The sequence below is a fragment of the Amblyraja radiata genome, chromosome 8 (genome assembly GCF_010909765.2).
Source record: "Amblyraja radiata isolate CabotCenter1 chromosome 8, sAmbRad1.1.pri, whole genome shotgun sequence".
NCBI classification, from domain to species: Eukaryota; Metazoa; Chordata; class Chondrichthyes; order Rajiformes; family Rajidae; genus Amblyraja; species Amblyraja radiata.
Genome location: NC_045963.1, coordinates 16,401,651 through 16,428,149, shown reverse-complemented (window position 1 = coordinate 16,428,149; position 26,499 = coordinate 16,401,651). Strand labels below are relative to the sequence as shown.

Here is a 26,499-nt window from a genome sequence, read left to right as displayed (position 1 = left end):
AACTTAGAAGGACCAATAAATTATGTGGCTACCTGTGGGGTCACTAAGCCAAATGTTTGTCTTCCCAGAGACTTCAGATACCAGCTCTGTGCCCGTTGCAGCAAATAACACTTGTTTATGACACAAAGGAGGATCACTAGTTATAAAGATAGTTTCAACTGCTGTTCTTAGATTAGGGTAGAAGCTCAGGCTTTTAGGTATAAAAAGGCCTGTTACTCACGGACTTTAACTTTGGACTGAATCACGAATGGTGCCAGTGGAAAACTGCGAGCTGTGCTGCGGACTGAGCCGTCTTGTTATGTATAAGTTGTTAAGTATAGATGCTTTGTCCATAATAAAGCTTGCATTAATTGATGGAGAGCTGGAGTAACTCAGCAGATCAAGCAGCATTTCTGGACAAAAGGAATAGGTGACGTTTCGGGTTGAGACCAAGGGTCTGACCAAGGGTCTCGACTCAAAGCGTCACCTATACGTTTCTCCAGAGATGCTGCCTGACCCGCTGAGTTACTCCAGCCTTTTGTATCTATCTTCAGTTTAAACCAGCATCTGCAGTTCTTTCCAACATATTGCATTGATTAATACCTTGTTTGTGATCTCCGATTCCAAAACGAAATAGTTGCAGTCAAAACTATTAGAATAATTGTTGCGTGTGGCATTACAACCTATCTTGCGGGATTTAAGTTAGTTGAATCAAGAAGCACAATCATTTGCTATTTACAACATCACATAAATACATTTCTTCTCAGCTGTTATCAGGCAACTGAACCATCCTACCAACAACTAGAGAGCAGTCCTGAGCTACTATCTACCTCATTGGAGACTCTCGAAATGTCTTAGATCAGACCTTACTGGACTTTATCTTGCACTAAATATCATTTATGTTATTCCCTTATCATGTATCTGTAACACTGTGGATGGCTTGATTGCAATCATGTATTGTCTTTCTGCTGATTGGTTAGCACGCAACAATAGCTTTTCACTGTACCTCGGTACACGTGACAATAACCTCAACTTAACTCAAAGCAACTAGTTGCTTGATTTATATGCTTATGTATAAAGAACATATTTTCCTCAAGTATAAAAAAAATTATTAAAGACAAATATCTTTGATAAAGCTCCGACTAAAAGACAATCACATGGGTAATATTCCAAATAAAATGTGCACATGGCAACATCACATGTTACACCTCAAACTGATGGATGGGAAAGTTGTTTTAGCTAAGTGACTTTAATGCTAAAAAGAAAAGAATGCTTCTGGTCATTAAAAATATATTTATTTCTAGATTTTAAAGTAAAATGTATTCAAGTGAATTAAACATAGAAACATAGAAATTAGGTGCAGGAGTAGGCCATTCGGCCCTTCGAGCCTGCACCGCCATTCAATATGATCATGGCTGATCATCCAACTCAGTATCCCGTACCTGCCTTCTCTCCATACCCTCTGATCCCCTTAGCCACAAGGGCCACATCTAACTCCCTCTTAAATATAGCCAATGAACTGGCCTCGACTACCTCTGTGGCAGGGAGTTCCAGAGATTCACCACTCTCTGTGTGAAAAAAGTTCTTCTCATCTCGGTTTTAAAGGATTTCCCCCTTATCCTTAAGCTGTGACCCCTTGTCCTGGACTTCCCCAACATCGGGAGCAATCTTCCTGCATCTAGCCTGTCCAACCCCTTAAGAATTTTGTAAGTTTCTATAAGATCCCCTCTCAATCTCCTAAATTCTAGAGAGTATAAACCAAGTCTATCCAGTCTTTCTTCATAAGACAGTCCTGACATCCCAGGAATCAGTCTGGTGAACCTTCTCTGCACTCCCTCTATGGCAATAATGTCCTTCCTCAGATTTGGAGACCAAAACTGTACGCAATACTCCAGGTGTGGTCTCACCAAGACCCTGTACAACTGCAGTAGAACCTCCCTGCTCCTATACTCAAATCCTTTTGCTATGAAAGCTAACATACCATTCGCTTTCTTCACTGCCTGCTGCACCTGCATGCCCACTTTCAATGACTGGTGTACCATGACACCCAGGTCTCGCTGCATCTCCCCTTTTCCTAGTCGGCCACCATTTAGATAATAGTCTGCTTTCCTGTTTTTGCCACCAAAATGGATAACCTCACATTTATCCACATTATACTGCATCTGCCAAACATTTGCCCACTCACACAGCCTATCCAAGTCACCTTGCAGTCTCCTAGCATCCTCCTCACAGCTAACACTGCCCCCCAGCTTCGTGTCATCCGCAAACTTGGAGATATTGCCTTCAATTCCCTCATCCAGATCATTAATATATATTGTAAATAGCTGGGGTCCCAGCACTGAGCCTTGCGGTACCCCACTAGTCACTGCCTGCCATTGTGAAAAGGACCCGTTTACTCCTACTCTTTGCTTCCTGTTTGCCAGCCAGTTCTCTATCCACATCAATACTGAACCCCCAATGCCGTGTGCTTTAAGTTTGTAAACTAATCTCTTATGTGGGACCTTGTCGAAAGCCTTCTGGAAGTCCAGATACACCACATCCACTGGTTCTCCCCTATCCACGCTACTAGTTACATCCTCGAAAAATTCTATAAGATTCGTCAGACATGATTTACCTTTTGTAAATCCATGCTGACTTTGTCCAATGATTTCACCACTTTCCAAATGTGCTGCTATCCCATCTTTAATAACTGACTCTAGCAGTTTCCCCACTACCGATGTTAGACTAACTGGTCTGTAATTCCTCGTTTTCTCTCTCCCTCCCTTCTTAAAAAGTGGGGTTACGTTTGCTACCCGCCAATCCTCAGGAACTACTCCAGAATCTAAAGAGTTTTGAAAGATTATTACTAATGCATCCACTATTTCTGGAGCTACTTCCTTAAGTACTCTGGGATGCAGCCTATCTGGCCCTGGGGATTTATCGGCCTTTAATCCATTTAATTTACCCAACACCACTTCCCGGCTAACCCGGATTTCACTCAATTCCTCCAACTCCTTTGACCCGCGGTCCCCTGCTATTTCCGGCAGATTATTTATGTCTTCCTTAGTGAAGACGGAACCAAAGTAGTTATTCAATTGGTCCGCCATATCCTTGTTCCCCATGATCAACTCACCCGTTTCTGACTGCAAGGGACCTACATTTGTTTTAACTAATCTCTTTCTTTTCACATATCTATAAAAACTTTTGCAGTCAGTTTTTATGTTCCCTGCCAGTTTTCTTTCATAATCTATTTTTCCTTTCCTAATTAAGCCCTTTGTCCTCCTCTGCTGGTCTCTGAATTTCTCCCAGTCCTCCGGTATGCTGCTTTTTCTGGCTAATTTGTACGCATCATCCTTCGCTTTGATACTATCCCTGATTTCCCTTGTTATCCACGGATGCACTACCTTCCCTGATTTATTCTTTTGCCAAACTGGGATGAACAATTTTTGTAGTTCATCCATACAGTCTTTAAATGTCTTCCATTGCATATCCACCGTCAACCCTTTTAGAATTAATTGCCAGTCAATCTTGGCCAATTCACGTCTCATACCTTCAAAGTTACCTTTCTTTAAGTTCAGAACCATTGTTTCTGAATTAACAATGTCACTCTCCATCCTAATGAAGAACTCAACCATATTATGGTCACTCTTGCCCAAGGGGGCACGTACAACAAGACTGCTAACTAACCCTTCCTCATTACTCAATACCCAGTCTAAAATAGCCTGCTCTCTCGTTGGTTCCTCTACATGTTGATTTAGATAACTATCCCGCATACATTCCAAAAAATCCTCTTCCTCAGCACCCCTGCCAATTTGATTCACCCAATCTATATGTAGATTGAAGTCACCCATTATAACGGTTTTGCCTTTGTCGCACGCATTTCTAATTTCCTGTTTGATACCATCTCCAACTTCACTACTACTGTTAGGTGGCCTGTACACAACACCCACCAGCGTTTTCTGCCCCTTAGTGTTTCGCAGCTCTACCCATACCGATTCCACATCCTGCAAACTAATGTCCTTCCTTTCCATTGCGTTAATCTCCTCTCTAATCAGCAACGCTACCCCACCTCCTTTTCCTTTCTCTCTATCCCTCCTGAATATTGAATATCCCTGGATGTTCAGCTCCCAGCCTTGGTCACCCTGGAGCCATGTCTCCGTGATCCCAACTATATCATAGTCATTAATAGCTATCTGCACATTCAACTCATCCACCTTATTACGAATGCTCCTTGCATTGAGACACAAAGCCTTCAGGCTTGTTTTTACAACACTCTTACCCCTTATACAATTTTGTTGAAAAGTGGCCCTTTTTGATTTTTGCCCTGGATGTTCCGGCCTGCCACTTTTACTTTTCACCTTGCTACCTATTGCTTCAACCCTCATTTTACACCCCTCTGTCTCTACGCTCACACATTTAAGAAACCCTTTCCCTTTAACTCCATCCTCCACTAGCCCATTCGACACCCCACCCCCCTTATTCAGTTTAAAACCACCCGTGTAGCAGTGGCAAACCTGCCTGCCAGAATGCTGGTCCCACACCTGTTAAGATGCAATCCGTCCCTTTTGTACAGTTCCCCCTTACCCCAAAACAGATCCCAGTGATCTAAGAATCTAAATCCCTGCCCCGTGCACCAGTTCCTCAGCCACACGTTCAGGTCCCGTATCTCCCTGTTCCTGCTCTCGCCAGCACGAGGAACTGGAAGCAAACCGGAGATAACAACCCTGGAGGTCCTGCTTTTCAGCATTTTTCCGAGCTCTCCAAAGTCACGCTGCAGAATATTCATCCCCTTCTTTCCGACATCGTTTGTGCCGACATGCACTACCACTTCCGGATGTTCACCTTCGCCCTTGAGGATTTTCTGCACTCTGTCCGTGACATCCTGGATCCTGGCACCAGGAAGGCAGCACACCATCCTCGCATCCCGTCTGTTGCCGCAGAAACCCCTGTCCGTACCTCTCACAATGGAGTCTCCTACTACAATGGCGTTGCCTGCCTTAGGCCTTTTTGGTTTTGGCTCAACAGCCCTATTCGCATCACAAGCCAGTCCGCCGCCCAGTGTAAACACCTCTTCTGTCCCGACAGCTTCTAAGTGGGTGAACCTGTTCACGAGAGGTACAACACCCGGGGATGTTGGCATTCCATGCTTCCCTCCCGTTCTCACTGTCTCCCACCTTCTCTCTTCCAGTACCTTAGGTGTAACAATCGTACTGTAAGACTTGTCGAGGAACGACTCCGTTTCTCGGACGAACCGGAGGTCATCCACTTGCTTCTCCAGTTCCCCAACACGGCCCTTCAGGAGCTCTACCTGGATGCACTTTTCACATTTGTAGCAGCCAGAGGCACCAGCGGTGTCCTTGACCTCCCACATACTGCAAGCATCACACTGAATCAGCTTGCCTAACATCTCCTTCTTTCGTCTCTCCCTCTGCAGTGTTTTGCGTAGTCTCCTCTCCTAAGACTCTCGAGCCAAAGACTCACAGGGCACTTCACTCACAAGGCCGCTCACTCACTGCCGCTCCCTAAGAGCAGTCTTACTTAAATTGACTGATAAATTGCCTGATTTACCAATTTGCAAACCAAATTCCTCAGTTTTCAGCTGTTTTCCCAGCACTGACTCACTTCTCTCCTCCCACTTGGGCTAGAGCCAATCAGTCGTATCTCTTGCTAATCTCCTCCTGCTGCTGCTGTTGTTGCTCCCAAAGCTACAGCAGTTCTGTAACGGGTAGTAACGGGTAGAGCCATTAACACTTAAACCTTTTATACGAGAAATCTCTGCTGTGGAGATCTGAGAAATCTACACAAAGCTAAATGCATGAACAAGGTTTAAAAGTGTTTTTTTTGTATAAGGTAGGTATGTTACAAAACTTACCTTCAGCGGCGCTGCAGTTCTGCCACTGGCCGTGTGCGCGACTTTGGCGCGACGTTGAGAGGGGGGGGGCGGGATTAAAATGCCGTTTTCTCCTGCCTGTCGGAGTCGATCTTTCTCAGCCTGTTCAGCTGCTGCAGAAAAATCGCTCCGACATCCGCTCTATGAAGTTTTTCAAAAATATTGCTGGATAATTTAATCCTTGGAGTAAAATAAAAATCGACCAAACGCCGTCAACGGGACGGATCTCCCGTACGGGACAAATAAAGGTAAGCCGTTTATTTTACATATAAACTTGCTTCTTAGGATTACTTTAATCCAAATTTTACGTTGCGAAAAGGTGATTTAGGCCCCATACGAACCGGCAGTGTTTTTCCTGCCGATATGGGGTTTAAATTCACTGCAAACTACGACATTCCAAACGATCGCGTTCCATAAAATCCCACTCGCAAGACGATTTAAATGGCCATTAATTTATGGGAATTAAACACTAAATTCCTTCCATTTGGCCTATAAATTCATGACAATCTATATACTTTTATGTGTGTGTGTGTGTGTGTGTGTGTGTGTGTGTGTGTGTGTGTGTGTGTGTGTGTGTGTGTGTGTGTGTGTGTGTGTGTGTGTGTGTGTGTGTGTGTGTGTGTGTGTGTGTGTGTGTGTGTGTGTGTGGTTTTGCATGTGAAAAGTATCTCCTCGAAAAATGGATGCAAAAACGCGAGATTTTTACCATTTCGGTAGAGATTTTACTTATGAGTTCAGAAATCCACTCCTTGGTCATTTAGTTCCCCATATTTTGAATAAAATTGATAACAAAACTCAAATTTTAAAATCTAAACGGCGCTCATCAGCTGCTGACATAACAATGCCCACATGCTGACCAATCCAGGCCCACCTGCCTCCAGACGCCAATCAATAAGATAATGACTGATCTGTCCTTTCCTTGCTCAATTCCCACGACTTGATTTGCCTGTTGTCCAAAAAATCTTTGTCTTAACCCTGAATATATTTAATGACTTGACATTGACAGCCCTCTGGAGCAAAGGATTCTAAAATGCCTAATTCTTATTAGTGTCAATTATTTATCCTGAAACTATGCCCTACAATTCTGAACCGTCCCACTAGGGGAAAAAAACATCACACTGTCAAGCCTCTTCAAAATCGCATAAAGGATCCCCTCTCATTCTTCATAAAACCTAACAATGTTGTCTCATTCTCATCAATCTTTCCTAATTGGACAGCTCCCTTTACCCAGGAATCAATGCAATGAACCTTTGCAACACTGTCTCTAATGCAACTACATCCTCTCTTAAATAACACTATGCAGAGAACTCTACATCAAGTCCTTTGTGGTAATATGTTCTTACTATTGTTTTCCTTCCCTTTACAACCAACGCTCCACTTGCTTTCTTAATTATTTGCTTCACCTGCTTGCTAACCTTCTATGATGCTCATGTGGGGGCAGCCAGATCTTTGAGTATCAACATTTAATTTCTATAAAGACGCAAGGTGCTGGAGTAACTCAGCGAATCAAGCAGCGTCTCTGGAGAAGATTGATAGGTGACATTTCGGGTTGGAACACCTCTGCAAACTAATTGTGGGGGAAAGGGGGGAGGGGAGAGGCAGGATAAGGTAGGTATGTTGCAAAGCCTACCTGAAGCGTCGCTGAATATCTGTCGCTGGGGGTGTGCGCGATTTTGGCGCCGTTTAGAGGGGGCGGGTTTAAAACGCGATTTTCTCTAGGCTGTTCAAATCGAAGATGTTCAGCCTAGTTAATTATTAACGAAAAATCGCTGGAAGACCCCATCGCAAAAGCTATTATTAGTTTTAAAGGCCTCGTAAAATAGTTATAGTAGTTTAAAAATCAATCTCTAAACCCGCGACCGCCAGCAACCGCAGGGTCTCATAAAGCAAATAACTGAAGGTATGCTGTATATTTTTACATTAAAAAGGGCTTCTAAAGATCCCTTTATACAAAGTTTAATGTTGCGAGTAGCTCATTTTGGGCCCATTATATCCCGCAGTATTTTTCTGGGCATTTGGGGCACAAATCTACCGCAATGTGAACGTTCTAAACCAGCACGTTCCACAGGGACCCACTGGAAAGCTGATTTAAATGGGCATTTATTTACAGCAATTGAACACTAAATTCCTTCCATTTGGTCTATAAATTAATGTAAATGAGATTTAAAAATCATGTTTTATTGTGAATTATTTGTGAATATTATTTGGACATTTAGGCTATTTAAAAATGTTAATCATTTATTAAGAAATGGATAGATGTTTAGATCTAGTAATTGAAGTCTGAAATTAGCTACAATTAGGTAACTAACTAATTATATGCTTTAATTTCAGGTCATCCAAGTAAGATTATTTTATATTTGTTTCAGAATGCTTCAATCTATGATAACTGAAAATTTCATTCAGTTCTCTTAATTTTTAAGAAAGTTATGGGTTTTTGACTGTTCACGATCACAGCTTTTTTGTTATGTCCATAGAAAATCAATAGGGAACAAGATGCTCATTTCCCAGTATGAAAATGGCCATAACTTTTTAAATACTTGAGATATGAAAGTGAATTAGGTGTCAAATTAAACTTATTTTTATGCTTTATCTGATGGGATAAATTGCAGACTTGATTTTTAAAATCTCAAAATGTTGTAACATTGCTAGATAAGGCATTTGAGGTCATATGTGCACACAGGGGTTGACAGTGGACAGAATGTAGGGGAATAGGTGTGACTTCTGGTGGGGCACAAGGGAGGGGGGTTGTAGGGGAGAAAATGAAGGAGAAGGGAGGGGGAGGGGGAGGGGGGTGGTGTGGTGGTGGTCTGAGGTTCCCTAAAATTGGAAAATTCAATGTTCACACTGTTGGGTGGTAAACTACCTAGAATATGTTCCTCCAGTTTGTGCGCAGCCTCACTCTGGCAATCAAGGGGACGCTGAACAGAAAGGTCAGTATGGGAATGCGAAGTGTTAAAATGGTTTAACATTTAAATAATGCTTCTTCTTTCCCACTAAAGGGCATAATCATAAATTGTACGATGTTATAGTCCATCTATTGTCGTTTTGTCCATTCACAACCAAGCAAAGTCCCATTCAGCTTTGTTACATATGCAATTTTTCAAAGATTTTAAAACATTTTTAAAGCTACTAACTACTGTGCTCCAATCTAATTATAAAACAGTTTTGTATTGTTTGTAATTTTCAGTAATTTGAAATCAGGTTATTTGGAAATATCAGAAATTCTTTCTGATAATTCTATGTTTCTTCCACTGCACTAATCAAGCTCAAATATGTTATCACTTTTAAATGTTTTAAAAATCTTGCTTTAAATTGCTATCCAATTATACCATCACTGCTATTATGAATAAATTGAGCTTTATATTCAGAAAGACACAATCACAAATTAAAAGCAGTAGCTGCAGTTTCTCCTTGCTTCATGTTCTTGGATCATAGATCATACAACAGTGATGGCCTTTCAGCCCACAATGCTTGCGCTGAACATGATGCCACGTTAAATTGATTTTGGTCTTCCATTGCTGCTTCAAGATAGGAAACACATTTTGAAGCGCTTATCAATCCAGGCCTTCTCCCTATCCTATGTTGTCCAACACAAAATTATCCTGTGCGTAATAAACAAGTTTGTAATTTTAAATAAAGGATCAGTGAACTACAACTATCCTTAGATTCATGATTCTTGTTTCCCCAACAGACACAAAAATATTGGCTAATTGCCTCGGTTTCTGCCAGGGTTGAAATGCAAAGATGTTCATTTTCACTGATGGTTATACACAAGAGCATTTTCCTATTGACTCAAAGAAAGGAAAAGCCGGTTTTCCTAAAGAATGGTTGTATGTGTAATGGCACATAGAACGGTAATCTAGTGAGTTACGGAAATAAAGAAATGACGGCATCAGTGCTAGTTTGCTTGGGACACTGAAATCCAACTGTGCTACCAACCATTTGGCTCTCTGACTTCCTTTATCCTATTTTGCACTGTGGTGTAGCTGGTAGAGCAGATGCCTTACAGAGCCAGAGAACTTAGTTCAATCCTGACTTTGGGTGCTGTCTGTGTGGAATTTGCACATTTACCCTGTGATCACCTCTGTTTCCTCCAGGTGCTCCATTTTCCTTCCACATCCTAGATATGTGTGGGAGTTTGTAGCTTAATTGGCCTCTGTAGATTTTCTCTTGTTTATAGGGAGTGGAAGCAAAAGTGGGATATCATAGAACAAGTTGATCTATGATCAGCGTGGACTGAGTGGGCCAAAGGACCCGTTTCCATGCTGTATCCATGCTGTATCATTATAATCAATATTTATATAATGTATTATTAATTTTATGTATATCATTGGGCGGCACAGTGACGTACCGGTAGAGTTGCTGCCTTATAGTGCCAGAGACGCGGGTACAATCTTGACCATGGGTGCTGTCTATACGGAGTTTGTACGTTCTCCCTGTGACCGCGTGGGTTTTCTCCAAGTGCTCCGGTTTCCTCCCACATTCCAAAGACGTGTAGGTTTGTAAGTTAATTGGCTTCAATAAAAATTTTAAATTGTCCCTAGTGTGTAGGTTAGTGGTAGTGTCGGCTTAGATGACATGGACTCGATGGGCCAAAGGGCCTGTTTCCGCACTGAATCTCTCAACTAAACTAAACATTGTCTCCGTGATTTCCTGTAAATGAGCTGTATTTTTTCAAAGGAATTTGGATTATCGCTGCTGCCTGCTGATTTACATAAAACTGTATTTTTAAATAATTAAAATGTCAAGTGCAACATAAGATTTTTTTGTAGAATGTAAAATAACTTATTTTGGAGTGCATTTAAATACAGCAACATTGATTTATAATAAACCTTATTATGCATACGTGGAAGTGACTGAAGTGATACATTTAGTTAGTTAGTTCTGAAATCAAATCAGAGTACAGCCAAAACCTACTGTTTAAATTTTCATGAATGATCATTGCCAATGCATGCAGTGGTTTAGCTGCTAATACTATAATGCTTTCATGCAAAATATTACATGCAATACGTGGGGATGAAATGAGATTACAGTTTAAAAAAAAACAATCACATTGTGGTTTATTTCAGTCAATGGTTGATTGTAAATCTAAACTAATTAGCACTGTGAATGAAGAAATTACCTGTATAACATTATTTATTCTGGAAATGCTTCTTCAAAAATATCTATTACTTGTAAATGTTAATTTTTATTGTTTTAATTGGAATTAAAATGTGTTTTGGCTGAACAGATTTCATATTATTTCCAACAAAATAAAGGGGATTAATAAAATTAATAAATCATTGATGCCGTCTTCAAATAAATCATTGATGCCGTCTTTCATTTCAAAGGAAATTTCATATTTCAAGAGGAAAGCTTGCTTTTACATATATTTATATCATATACATATCTTTTTTATATTGTACATTACAAGTCAATTAAGAAAAAAAGACATTTGTATCAAGGTCTTAACGAAGGATAGAGATGGAGAACTAAAGAGGAATGAGAGGTTTGATCAAGAAGCCACATGTAGAAGAGTGTAGAGATGTGGAATTTACCAGTGGATAGGACAATACATGGAGTAAATCATGAAATGAGAAGTTAAAAATTGAATCCGGATGGAAAAGGCGCCAATGTAAGTTAGCAAGTGCATTGGAGAAACTTTAGTGACTTTAAAAAAAATTATTTTATTATTCACTCATACAGGGTATGGCATTTGTGGCAAGACCATGATTCATTGACCAGTAATTTCCTTTGAGATGGTAGCAGTAAGACACTGCCTCAAATGGCTTGTCAGCATGGAGAGTTGGAGAGATTGACACAGTACATTTAGATACGGAGATATGTGAGATAATGACAATCTGTGGAATGAGTCAGTTTGGATCAGGATTTAAAGATTGATGTATTTCTATGCACATAATGTCCTAATGCTCCTGGATCATGGTTAAACTGGCTCTGAATCGAGAGGCTACTTTGCCCTAGTCAATGTCAAACCACTTGAATGTTATTGGCATTACATTAATCTAGACAAATCGTTTTGCAGATGACAGATTCCTATTTCCTTAACTGTGGCTTCTGCTCTTATGTAGTTGAGGGAGTGTTCGAACATATCTCATTTTTTTCCAAACCTCTGATCTCACCCCTCTACTTCTGTCCAGAATAAAAATGATATTTTCATTCCCTCATCTTCTATTCCAGTAGCCTTTGCATTCAACATTTCATCTTAAGCAATTTTGTTGAAATTGAAATTACACCACCAGACACATCTTCCTTTATAGGCCTTTCTCACGGGGCGACTTGACGCAAGAGGTAACCAGAGTTGAACATCGTGGGAACCTCGTACGATAACCGTACGGCATTCGTGGACCACCATGGACCACCGTGGCGCTAACGGCAGGTACTCGTGTAACTTGTTGACTCGGGAGAAAATTCAAGCAAGCTTGAATTTCTCCAAGAGTGACTTGTACACTTGTGGTTGAACATTGAGACATTATATGGACGTAGTGGCCAGTGCGATATCCGTAATAACTCTTGCGTTTACCGTGGGAACTCCTGCGAATGGTGAACCCGGAAGCTGGACAGAGGGGACAGAAGGTGAGTAATCTGGAATGAACATGCTGGTCGTTCTCTGCCCACACGATCTCTACGGAGCTTCTAGGCTGTTTATATATAAAAGAGCATTCCAAAAGTGTCTCACCAGCAATCTGCAGCCTTCAAGAGGTCTTTTTAAATGAAGTGTTTATTTCCAACGTCTGGTAAGTTTCCGTAGAATTGCCGCCAGCGTTTAGAGAATATGTACCTGTGATTTTGTCCTATTTTTTCCTAATACTCATTAAATCAACGGGAGACTGAAAGTGGCATTTAGATAAACAAAGTTGCTGCCTTGGCGAATATCGATGATATTATCTTTATGTAAACTGTGAGGGTTCGCAGCTGCCACAATGCGTCTGACGAGTTATACCAATGTAATTTGGCACAAGCTGGTTTAATTGTGGGAAAAACTCTTCAAAGCCCTTCCAAGACGGAGGAATTCCCCAGAAAGTAGCTTGTTTTCTTTTGTAGAACCTTCCTCTGTCAATGCATAGATCTACAGTTAGGGAACCAACTGCCGGTACTGATGTATTTGAGTGTTTCAGGGAATTTCCTCTGATTATTTTCAAGCTTTGTCCATTACTTTTGAATTCATTTGATTCGATACTATTTGATTTTGGAATGGTGGTTACTTATTATATAAATTATGTGACCTATTTTCTGTTCCTATGATTCTCTAAGTACTTTGTTTATAAATTCTGAACTCGTGAATTCGAGATTTCAGTGGTTTTCTGTATGCGGCTCACTCAGATACACTTGGTACAAACCGGCTTTTCCCATTTGGACCGTATAAGCCGTTTACAATCGCATTGGACTCACTACATTTCTATGATCTGTAATCGTTTAACATTGAGTATAAACGATTATATTTAATAGTCGGAATGCATATTGATTTTAGCGATGCCATATAACTTTCTCTGTATGTGAAGGGGACGATCGATTCTAGTATGTTTACACCTCTCTGTAAAACATCCATTCTTAAAAAGGTGGTCTCAATATCGCCAATGGAACATGTGTCAAAGGACTTGTAATGCTTGTCTAAAAAAAAGTGACATCATTTGTGCCACGTGATGATTTAACAACACTTCACAGTTCACAATGTTCATTCAAGATTTAACGGGAAAGCTCGGGAGACGGACAAGTCACTCGCACAAATAACAGAAATGCCGAGTACCCGTGGGAACTCTTTATCTACCCCCCATTATATCGTGTGATATCGTGCTAGACCACGACCATTTCACTCTGGTTACATCTTGCGTCAAGTCACCCTGTGAGAAAGGCCTATAACCCTTTCACGATTCCAGGGGGACTACTCCCTTGGCATTTTTACATCTCTGCCAGCCTCTTTCCTTCTAAATGCACTCTCCATTGACCACGTTTCAGGGACCCAAACAATCTTCCCAGGTGATACAGCAACTCACTTGCACTTTTTCCAATGTAGCATTTTGCAAATCATGTTCACAATATGTTTTCTATATTGAAGAAAACAAATGGACATTATGTGATTGGTTTGGAAGCCTGGAAAAGTGAATTGGCCGCTTGTGCTTTAGCGTTATCCATCCATCCATAATATCAACTCAATGTTTTCCTCTTCACAGATGCTGCATGATCTACTGGGCATTTCCCAGTATACTCATTTTGGGTTAATTTCTCTGGAACACCATCAAACCACATTTCACAGCTTGTACATGTACCTTTACTTGTTTTCCCTCTCTCTCTCTCTCTCTCTCTCTCTCTCTCTCTCTTTAAATGCCCACATTAATCAATTAACCAGCCAACTCCATAAGAGAGCTAATGTGACCATTAATATGGTAATACATTGTACAATACAATCTATTGCTGATATTGCCACCACAAAATTGATAGATCCTGAGGCTTATAACTTGTTGGTCACCATAACAGCTACTGCTACTGACAACATGCACCTACTTCATCTCATAGGCAACATGCACCTGTTTCATCTCATTAGGTTTATTTATATTAGCGGGAAAATTGCCTAATAACATGTGTGCTTTCACGCCCAGTGGAGTTTATGATAGTTTTATTAATAAACTACATAGAATTTTTTAACATAAAGTTTGGTGTTTGATTACAAAGCCATATTCCAAAGCAATGATGGAATTCATCAGCAACATATCATCCACTGTTCTTATTATGTATACACAACGTTCTTTGAATTGTAAATGCTGTCATCCCTGTACTGGTGGCAATGTCCAATATAGTTATAAAATGTGATAGCATTTCTTTAATAGCATCTTATTCAGGCAAATGTTTTACTTGTAATGTGCAATTAAAACAGCTAATTTAATCTTCTTATAGTCAGATTTAGGGGGTTGTAAATGTGATACTGAGTATTTTAGTATTAACTATTTTTATCACTATATATGGTGTGAAAATCGAATGGACGTTTCCTAAATTGATTTCAATTAAATGCATCGTCTACCATTTGTGAGTAGATATATAGAAACATAGAAACATAGAAATCAGGTGCAGGAGTAGGCCATTCGGCCCTTCGAGCCTGCACCACCATTCAATATGATCATGGCTGATCATCCAACTCAGTATCCCGTACCTGCCTTCTCTCCATACCCTCTGATCCCCTTAGCCACAAGGGCCACATCTAACTCCCTCTTAAATATAGCCAATGAACTGGCCTCAACTACCCTCTGTGGCAGAGAGTTCCAGAGATTCACCACTCTCTGTGTGAAAAAAGTTTTTCTCATCTCGGTTTTAAAGGATTTCCCCCTTATCCTTAAGCTGTGACCCCTTGTCCTGGACTTCCCCAACATCGGGAACAATCTTCCTGCATCTAGCCTGTCCAACCCCTTAAGAATTTTGTAAGTTTCTATAAGATCCCCTCTCAATCTCCTAAATTCTAGAGAGTATAAACCAAGTCTATCCAGTCTTTCTTCATAAGACAGTCCTGACATCCCAGTAATCAGTCTGGTGAACCTTCTCTGCACTCCCTCTATGGCAATAATGTCCTTCCTCAGATTTGGAGACCAAAACTGTACGCAATACTCCAGGTGTGGTCTCACCAAGACCCTGTACAACTGCAGTAGAACCTCCCTGCTCCTATACTCAAATCCTTTTGCTATGAAAGCTAACATACCATTCGCTTTCTTCACTGCCTGCTGCACCTGCATGCCTACTTTCAATGACTGGTGTACCATGACACCCAGGTCTCGCTGCATCTCCCCTTTTCCTAGTCGGCCACCATTTAGATAATAGTCTGCTTTCCTGTTTTTTCCACCAACATGGATAACCTCACATTATCCACATTATACTGCATCTGCCAAACATTTGCCCACTCACCCAGCCTATCCAAGTCACCTTACAGTCTCCTAGCATCCTCCTCACAGCTAACACTGCCCCCCCCCCGCTTAGTGTCATCCGCAAACTTGGAGATATTGCCTTCAATTCCCTCATCCAGATCATTAATATATATTGTAAATAGCTGGGGTCCCAGCACTGAGCCTTGCGGTACCCCACTAGTCACTGCCCGCCATTGTGAAAAGGACCCGTTTACTCCTACTCTTTGCTTCCTGTTTTCCAGCCAGTTCTCTATCCACATCAATACTGAACCCCCAATGCCATGTGCTTTAAGTTTGTATACTAATATAGATTCCATCAACTGTGGCTTTTCCCCAACAATTCAATTAAATGAAATAAAAGCAATTCTGGTTGATTAAGATATTGGTACTATAAATGCATGTGCTTGGAATTTCCATGGAAATCCTTTGGATGCACGCGGATATTGGAAAAATAAGTCATGTGCATTATTTCTGTACATTTTGTTGAATTATAGGGAGAGGGTCAGAGAACAACTGCAAACATTTTATTCATGGCATTGGTTAATGTGTTTTATGTCATTGTATATTTATGTTAAATAGTCTTTGTTTTTGAAACAGTTCAAGTTAAAACCCTCCTACTCATCAATCAATCCAGAGAGACAAATGGGTCTTGGAGGCTCTTGCTGAACCACCTGCACAACACCTATCTTGTGACTTGGGGGCTAAAACTTATCAGTGTTGGGTGAGGAGCTTGGGAACTTCTACAATGTTATGGAAAGAACTGCAGATGCTGGTTTAAATCGAAGATAGACACAAAATGTTGGAGTAACTCAGCATCTCTGGAAAGAAGGAATGGGTGACGTTTCGTTTCGGGTCGAGACCCTTCTTCAGACATAGATATCTACAATATTATGCTTCATTCAACTGGATCTTCAATTATGGATGACCAGCTATGGATGTAACAGATTCTGTTAGAAACTTATGTTAAACTGTGTTATTTATCATTATTATTCATCACTTTTTTTAATTGGATGTTGCTTCATAGAAACTGCATACTTTAATTACACTCTGCAAACATGTATAAATCACTTTCAACTTTCCTTCACTATTTCATACTAATTGTACTTGGGATATTGATTTTCTCTTCACATGTACAATTTCTCACAATTATCTGCACAATATATTGTATTTGGCTTTCAGGTTTTTTCTAAAATCTTGATTTACATATGTTACCTTCCAATCTTCTCACACAGGAACATCAGAATATAAATAGGTGTTTAGCTCTTCAAGCCTTTAAGTTTTAAGGCAGATGGGTACACTCTCTTGGTGTGAATCTACTTTAAATATAACATGCAGTGACTTATTATATTAACATTTAAAGTTTCTTTATAAGTAAATGTCTGCTCCAATTACATAAATATATTTTGGCCTAGGTATGTGGCATTAAAACGGTGTTAGCAATGCCCCAAATACTGTTTCAAAGAGCTCAAACACAAATGCAAAATTCATTACTGCCAGATCCAAAACAGGGCAAAGTGGGCTCAAACATGTATTATTCTTTTTCATGAAATTCACCACATTGATGACATCTTTCCTCAGACCGATCTCAGGAATTTATCTTTATAGAGACGAATCACAAATACCAGCTCACTATCAGCAACTAGAGAGTGTTTTCCAGCAGTGAATACAAGAAACGTTGATAAAAAGGGGCTTGCAGAATGCTCACAGGGGCCGAGGAAACTGCACGGGCTTCAGAAGAAGCTGAACACTAAATACGGCTACCATGTGCAAAGGATACAAAGGGCAAGAAGATGTTAGGCAAGCTACTCTATCTAAGATATGAGTACCTTCTTGAACCACTTGTACATTTTATATGCGTTCTGACATGTGACCAAATGCCCCATCCAGGGGTGAATTCAAAAGCCTCTTTTATCAAAAAATGAAATGGTTCTCACAACAATAAACACATTTCTACTTTACTTTCTTCTTTGTAAATGATTGGCATTACTTAGCTCAGAAATGTGTAGAAACTTTCTTAACATCGCATTGTTGCAATCGTAATGTACACAAGGTTTTGGACATGAAAATTGAAGGTCTAAAACTGTAATGTCTTCTTTAGATATTAATTTAGCTTAATTTGTAGAGGAAATAAAGTAACGATATTAGAAACCGTAATGTGTATATTTATTGTTATAATGTCAATCGTCAATTTAAAGTAATTTCATATTTATCATTTCTGCACTGACTTCAATATGTAAAGTGGTCCCATCAAAGAACTGTATATTGGCCCAGACTCCGATTGCAAGCTCTTTTCAATAATTAGTTTAGTTGTCCTTTGAATTTGCAATTTTTATAGAGTTACTGCAATGATTAAAAAGATACAAATAGCAATTTTGACAGCAACCAGCATCCATAATTCTAATTAATTCCCACCTTTAGATAGTTAGAAAAGAACATACATTGAGCTGAAAATACCATTCAGCCAATTTGGACTGATTGGATATGATTTGAAAAATTACGAGTTTGGCCCAGTCTCGATAAATCAGGCTGAAAAACCTGGTACAGTATAAAAGTGATTCACAAGATTATAATGTTTTACCTGTTTCCTGGAGATATATTTCTTTTAGCTGAATAGCAACTATGAATAATTAATGATGCATGTAAACAAACTCCAATTAAGTTTCGTGTGAGTTTAGATATTTCTAAAGGAACATTTGTGAAATAAAAGTGTCAACGTGACATGCAATAGGGCAGATACATCTAAATTTCATTATAGAACAACTCCAAATTCAAATTTTAATTGATTCACTTCAGATTACGTTGATTTTTTTTTATTTTCCTTACCATTAAAAATACCATTAATAATCAACTACAAGTGAGTGTGAATTCATAATTGTACAGCAACTATTCATCTATAAATTGAAACCATGGACCACAAATAAGATGAGCCCTTGGCAATGATCACAACTGATGTGTTCAAACCACACTTTATGAAGATGATACAAATTGTTATAAAGAGTAAGAAAGAGGCAAGAGTGGACATTGGACCATTGGGAAATAATGCTGGAGTAGTGATAATGGGGAATAAAGAAATGGCAGAGGAATTGAAAAAATGTTTTGCATCATTCTTCACAGTGGAAGACTCCAGCAACATGCCTGAAATTCCAGTCATGGGATGGAAGTTAGTGGGGTGGGTTTCCCAAAGGAGAAGGTGCTTGGGAAGCTGAAAGGTCTGAAGGTGGAAGAAGGGTTTCGGCCCGAAACGCTGCCTATTTCCTTCGCTCCATAGATGCTGCTGCACCCGCTGAGTTTCTCCAGCATTTTTGTGTACCTTCGATTTTCCAGCATCTGCAGTTCCTTCTTAAACAGGTGGATACGTCACCTGGACCGAATGGACTGCACCCTAGGGTTCTGAAAAAGGTGGCTTTAGAGATTGTGGTGGCATTAGTAGTGATCTTTCAAGAACCACTAGAATCAGGAGTGGTTCCAGACAATTGGAAAATTGCAAATATTACCCCGCTGCACAAGAAGGGAGCAAAGCAGAAGATCGGAAAACGCATCAGCTTTGCTCCCTTTTTGTACAGCGGGGTGATATTTGTCTGGTACCACTCCTGACTCCAGTGATTGAGGCAGAGGTTCACTTGCACCTCCTCCAACCTCATCTACTGTATCCATTGTTCCAGGTGTCAACTTCTCTACATCAGCTTGGCTCGGCGATCATTTCGCTGAACACCTGCGCTCAGTCCGTCTTAACCTACCTGATCTCCCGGTGGCTCAGCACTTCAACTCCCCCTCCCATTCCCAATCTGATCTTTCTGTCCTGGGCCTCATCCATTATCAGAGTGAGGCCCAGCATAAATTGCAGGAACATCACCTCATATTGGGTAGCTTACACTCCAGCGGTATGAACTTTGACTTCTCTAACTTCAGATAGCCCTTGCTTTCTCTCTCCATCCCCTTCCCAGTTCTCCCACTAGTCTTACTGTCTCCACCTACATTCTATCTTTATCCTGCCCCCTTCCCTGACATCAGTCTGAAGAAGGGTCTTGACCCAAAACTTCACCCATTCCTTTCCTCCAGAGATGCTGCCTCACCCACTGAGTTACTCCAGCATTTTGGGTCTACAGTGGAAACAATAGGCTGGTTAACCTGACTTTGGTGGCTGATAAGATTTTGGAGTCTATTATAAAGGATGAGGTTATGGAGTACTTAGAAGTTCATGATAAAATATGCTGAAGTCAGCATGGTTTTGTGAAGGGGAGATGATGCCTGACCAAACTGCTGGAATTCGTTGAAGTAAATAGTAGGGCAGCTAAAGGAGAGCCAATGGATGTTGTTTATCTTTATTTTCAGAAAGCCTTTGATAAGTTGCCACACATTAGGTTGCTAAGGAAGATGAGAGCCCATGGTATCAAAGGGAAAATACTAACATAGATAGCATGTTGGCTGGATGGCAGAAGGCAAAGAGTGGCAATAAAGGGTGCTTTTTCTAGGTGCAGAGAAAGCAGGCTCAGCAGAAGGAATTGGACAGGTTGGAAGAGTGGGCAGTGTAGTTGCAGATGGAATGCAGCTTGGCAAAGTGTGGAGTTATGAATTTTGGTAGCAGCAATAAAGGTGTAGACTATTTTCTAAATGGGGAGATAATCCAGAAATCGGTGGTGCAAAGGGACATGGAAGTGCTGGTGAAGGATTCCCAAAAGGTTAATTTGCAAGTTGATTAGGTAGCAAGAAAGGCAAACACAATGTTAGCATTTATTTCAAGAGGACTAGAATACAAAAACAGGGATGTAATGCTGAGGCTCTATAAGATGATGGTAAGGCCGCATTTGTAGTACTGTGAGCAATTTTGTGCCCTATATCTGAAGAAGGATATATTGGCTCTGGTGAGGGTCCAGAGGGGGTTTACAAGAATGATCCCATGGGTTAACATATGATGAGCGTTTGATGGATCTGGGCCTCTACTCGCTGGAGTTGAGAAGGATGAGGTTGGGGGGGGGGGGGACGGGACTTCATTGAAATTTACAAAATAGTGAAAGGCTTGGGTAAAGTGGATGTGGAGAGGATGTTTCCACTAGAATTAAAGTGTGTTCCTTTATGAAGGAGATGAGAAGGGATCTCTTCAGTCAAAGGATGATGAATCTGTGGAATTCATTGCCACAGAAGGCTATAGAGGCCAAGTCAATGGATATTTTTAAGGCAGATTGAGATAGAAAGATTCTTGATTAGTACAGGTGTCAGGCGTTATGGGGAGAAGGCAGAAGAATGGGGTTAAGATGGAAAGACAGTTCAGCCATGATTGAATGGCAGAGTAGACATGAGGGGTCACATGGCATAATTCTGCTCCTATCACTTATGAACATGAAACATTACAAAAAATATCTGATCAATTTTAATCTCCTTACAGTATGTCACAAAATAATAGATTTGCACCAATAACACTTACTTACCTGGTCACAACCACTTAAGACTAATATGTCACACTATTAATGAGGTATTCTATGGTACTGAAGTATTCTTCATTCTGGAGATCCAGGAGGCAAATAATGACATATAGTGGAATATATATCCTTCCATATATTACTTATTTGCTCTTACTTTTTCCCTTATATTTACATTGTCTTACACAATGTTTTCCTCTGCTTTATTCATTTCTGTAAGTATTTATTCATCCTATTTCTTCCACGTATCGGATAGTTTTTTAGCCTTTAATTGAAATTGGCCGAGATAGTACAATAAAACAGATTCTCAGAAGACGTTGGACAGCTTGTTAACCTAGCATCAATTTCTATTTCCAACAACTTATGGCAAAACTATAATATCCACTGAAGCATATGACAAAACGTCCAATTGATTGTTATCAGATGTATTTTTGGTTTTGTTCTTTCCTTAAGAAAATCTTTATTTCAAATGTTATAACCAATAGAGAAGCCAACATGAAGTATTTTCCTTCATCTCCAATGTCTTTTAAATTTCTTGGGATTATTGGTTTTCAACTAGGGCACACGGTCTCTTAGACATTATTTTGTGCAGAGGCAAGGTTTATTAACTATCTTATGATAAAGGACCCGTTGGAGAAAAGTAAGCACAATATACTATTTTTGTTTCCTTAACTCAAGAACAACATAAATAAGAGTACAGTGAGAATCATGAAATTAAAGATAATTATGTAGCTTTCAGTGGTATATTCACTAATGCTGGATTAGGAATTAGATTAGAAGATTTTGAAATGTATAAGCAATTTAAAATATTTCAGAATTGCAAACATATATACTGCCCTGAGAAATATAAACTCCATGAGAAAACTGATCATCCATTGCTAAGTAAGGAGGTTAAGGAGAGTATTAGATTAACACTATCATTAGTAGTAACATATATACAATGAGCCTGAAATCAGTACAGAAAATGCTGGAAATACTCAGCACGTAGCCAGCATTTGTGGGGAGAGAAACAGTGTTAATAACAGAAGAGGTGAGTCCTGGAGTAGATCAACCATGATCAAATTAAACGGTGGGGCAGGTTTGAAAAAGGCTAAGTGGCCTTATCCTACTCCCAATTTCTTATGATTCATGTTGATGCCCATTTATCTGACCATGCTGATGACAAATCATTGACCTGAAATATTAGCTCCCTTCTCTCCCTGCAGATGCTGCTTGACCTGCTGGAACATCCAGCATTTAAAAAATAAATACTTCCATTAACTGCAATTTTTATTTTTGCATGCATACAAGCCTGCTCAGGGGAAGGTAATTAAATAAACAGCAGCAAATAACCAACAGAGAAAAAGATTAATTATGGAAATAAATCATAAAGAAACATAGTTTGTAAATGCTTTATAACTATGAAAAATGGAAGTGGTGCAGAAATAAATGAATATCTCATGGATACAAATATCAGGAGAAATTATTAATGGAATGGCGAGGGCATGATGTAAATAATGTTTTATCTTTCTTCACAGCCAAAATAAATCAATGGAGGGAAATGGAGTTAGAAATGGAGAAGAATTAAGGAAGGAAATTAGCCATGAAGATAAAGGGATGGAGAAAGCAAGAGACCAGAAGCAAACAAATCTTCTCACTGGTAATTGTTATTCTGGGTTCTTAAAGATTAATCACAGAAAAAAAAATTGATGTATTAACAATGATATTCAATAATTCTATCAGTTCTATTGGTATTGATGTTGGTGTATTATTATCACGTGTAGCGAGATATTGTGAAAAGCTTTGTTTTGCATGTATCCAGGCAAATCATACTATATATGAGTACATCAGGTCAATGCAAAAGAGAAAAGAAACAAAGTGCAGAACATAGTGTTATACAGCGAAAGTGCAGATTTAAAAAAAGTGCAAAGATTGCAATGAGTATTTTGGGATATTGAAAATGCATCTGAAGCATATGAGGCCTGTTCAGGAGTATAATTACAGCAGGAATAAGCTGTTTGTGAATCTGCAAGTACGTACTTTCAAGCATTTATATATTCTGCCCGACGATGCAGGGGAGAAGAGAGATTGACAAGGGTACGAGTGGATCTTGAGCTGTTTTTCTGAGGCAGCATAAAGTGTTGATGGGGTAATTTTAAGTAAAGGGTGGTGGGGAGGCTGGTTTGCATCAGGGAACGGGGGTGCATTCACAACTCTGCAAATTGTTGTGGTCTTGGCCATACCAAGCTGTGATGCGTCCTGATTGGGTGCTTTCTGAGGCATCTGTAGGTTAGTAAGAGTCGTTGGAGACATGCCAAATTTCCTTAACCCTTTGAGGAGGTAGAGGCTTTGGCATGCTTTCTTGGCCATAGCATTAGTGTGGTTGGAGCAGGACAAATTGTTGGTGATATTGACACCTCAGAACTTGAAGCTCTCGACCATCTCCACTTCAGCATCGCTGATACAGACTGGGGCATGACCCTACTCTGCTTTCTGAAGTGGATGACCTTTTCCTGTTACCTTCTAAGATTGGGGGAGAGGTATTGCCTTGACATCATGCCACTAAGCTCTCAATTTATTTCCTTTACTTTGTCTCATTATTTTCAGATCCGGCCCACTAGTCACATCTGCAAATTTATAAATGAAGTAAAAACAAAATTTGGCCATGAGTGTCTAGAACATGTAGAATGCAACCTTGAGGGGCACCGATGTTGAGAATTACCATGGAGTAAGTTTTGTTACTGAGGCCTAATGATTGTGGCATCCAGTCAGGAAGTCAAGTATATAGTTGCACGGGTGGGTGTCAAGTCCTAGGTTCAGAAATTTGGAGATGAGTGCAGGATCATCTGAATTGGATGCCACAGACTTGGTCTTCACTAGGGAATGGACCACACGGGTCACTATTGGGAAATACTCGGGTTGACTTTTTTGGCATGCAGTCGTCTACATACTCTCAGAGGTGGCATACTTATTTAAATTGGCTGCTGAGTCCTTGGGGGTAATTCGATAGGTAAAAAATAAATAAGATAGCCTGAAGTTATTCATTGGAGTTTAAAAGAAAAAGATGTGATCAAGTTAAGGCAAGACTCAAAAAAAATTTGCCCAGGGAGATGCAACAAACGTTCCGTTGCAGTGCAGCTAATTGTAAGGAAATTAGAAAATCATCGTTGGACAGCACACAAAACAAAAGCTTTTCACTGTAACTCGGTACACGTAAGAAGAATAAACCAATACCAATGACCAGTTGCAACTTCACCTATCCCACAGAAGGTGAATTATCTGACTGAATGGTTAAGCAGGTGCAAAGGATTGCATTGCCTACTCCAGTTTTTATTTCTGATATTATTAGCTTGACGTGATCACAAGGGCTGATTAAATTCAGATCTTCAAGGAGGATTATTTACTTGAATCAAGCATTAAAAATTGTAGCTGACACAATCAGCTGATCCAATCTCCTCAGATGCCAACACACTACAAAAGGACTAAGGTGAAAAGAACCACCTGACATTGAAAGCTGTACTATAATTTTGAAGCACTGACTCTTGTTTATAGCTTCACAGAAATTTCACCATGTATCTTTCCTTGATCATTGCATTGAAAGATATGCTGAAGGACTTCTCATTTTAAGACAACATTCATAGAATCAGAAAAGAAGAAAGCGAAAACCAGTGATTAATTACCTGAGTCATAACGTCTCTTGTGGTGGTCGATCTCCCTTTCCTGGTGGTGGTCGTGGCCATGGTGGTTGTAGTTTCCATAATGGTGGTCGATATTTCTGGTGGCTTTGATGTGGTTGTTGTTTCTGTTGTCAGCGAGGACACTTCCCCTACTAATCTCACATTTCCTTCTATTCTGATGTTTGGGTCACTTTCAGCTGCCATATTAAGTACTTTCAAGCCATTGTAGTACAGGCCAGTTAGCTGACCCTGGAATGAACGAGCTTTGTCCTTGCCACCAATTTTTATAGTTGCTTGGCTATTGAAGATTGTAAGCTGCCGTCCTGTGGAAACATCGTTACATATATAGGAAAAATGTTGAATGTGGACTTAATTAACTTAAATTTTTTATTTTGCATTTATGTGAAGTAACAAATAATTTATGAAATGATTAAGAACTGCAATAAATTACTGAAGAATACCGTGAATAGTAATTTATTGCACAGATGGAATATATGAGATGTAGAATTTCAGTAACTTTCTTGGAGTAATTGAATTGTTTTGGCTGCTTAAAGGGCAATCAGAGCTGCTTCTTTCTATTTGCCTTTGTAGATAATTCTTTCCAGTGCAATGTTTACAGATTTTGAGTACAAACATACAACAATAGTTAGAAAATGTTGCTTCACAAAAATAATAAAACATATCATACGAGCATATGAAAACATTTGATTGCCTTCCAGCAAGCCTACCTTTGGGTCGAAATGAAAAAAAGAAACAAAATTGTCAATGCAGATGCGAACTAACAAGTGATACATAAAATGAGAAAATTATGTGAAACATTTCACTCCAACAGAACAAACCTTTTCAACAGTACCATTTCTTGATTTTTTTGACAAAAATCATTTATAATATTTTTAAAGGGTTCAGTTTTAGCACAGCAAAAGCATGCAGCAAATGTCAGTTTTTATTGTTAACTTCTTTTCATACTACAATTCCTTCAAATGTTTGAAGTAAACGTTAAAGGGACTTGAGATCTTCTTTCCAATTCACATGAAGCACTATTTAAGTTATATATAGTTTAAAAGGACGTTGCAGAAATGTACACATGGATCAAAGCTAATTGTACATCCTTTAATGACTAAATTTAGACATAGTAAACATGTTCTGTACAGGATTTATCACTGTTTGTTAAATGTCTAGGATTAATGTTGTACATTAATCACAATTAGAAAACTATATTTAACAGTCCCTTTAACCTTAAGTTAATGGGGTATGCTTATTAAACTGCTGATATTTCAAAATGGGAAAAGAATTATTCAACACGCAATGCAATCATTCTAACTATTGTTTAAAACATTGTGTTTTATTTAATTTTACTGGCAATTTATATTTTAAGTTTATTAGTGTTACAATCCAACACTACTTGGTTATGTTCAAATTATTTTTTATTTGAAGTTTTAATCAATGTTTTTACCTTTGTCGAGTAGCCAATCATCAACTACTCGACCAAGTCGATATGGGATTCGCTGTCTAGCAATCGCCAGGCGTTCGTTATCATTGTTTCCTTTAAAGTTTAAAGAGACATTTCAATGGTTAAAATCTGTAAGGTCAAAGGTTAAAGGTTAATACTTAAATCTTGAGCTATACAGTTGTCACATGAATTTTGAATTTGGTAGTTTAAGAAATGCTATCTACAACATTTCAAGTGTCAAAGT

At 39.4% G+C, this 26,499-nt stretch overlaps 1 protein-coding gene across 35 annotated transcripts in view; it reads right to left on the bottom strand.

The window, feature by feature from the left end:
• nrxn1 (neurexin 1) overlaps nucleotides 1-26,499 on the bottom strand; it is a 1,413,544-nt gene that overhangs the window by 100,849 nt on the left and 1,286,196 nt on the right. For 28 of the 35 annotated variants that reach the window (XM_033025243.1, XM_033025244.1, XM_033025241.1 and 25 more), the window contains 2 exons: nucleotides 26,259-26,348; nucleotides 24,809-25,128 (listed from right to left, as the gene is read on the bottom strand). In XM_033025243.1, the coding sequence (XP_032881134.1) occupies nucleotides 24,809-25,128; nucleotides 26,259-26,348 (410 nt within the window). The remainder of the gene's footprint in view (nucleotides 1-24,808; nucleotides 25,129-26,258; nucleotides 26,349-26,499) is intronic. The other 7 variants (XM_033025260.1, XM_033025264.1, XM_033025275.1 and 4 more) reach the window with 1 other exon arrangement.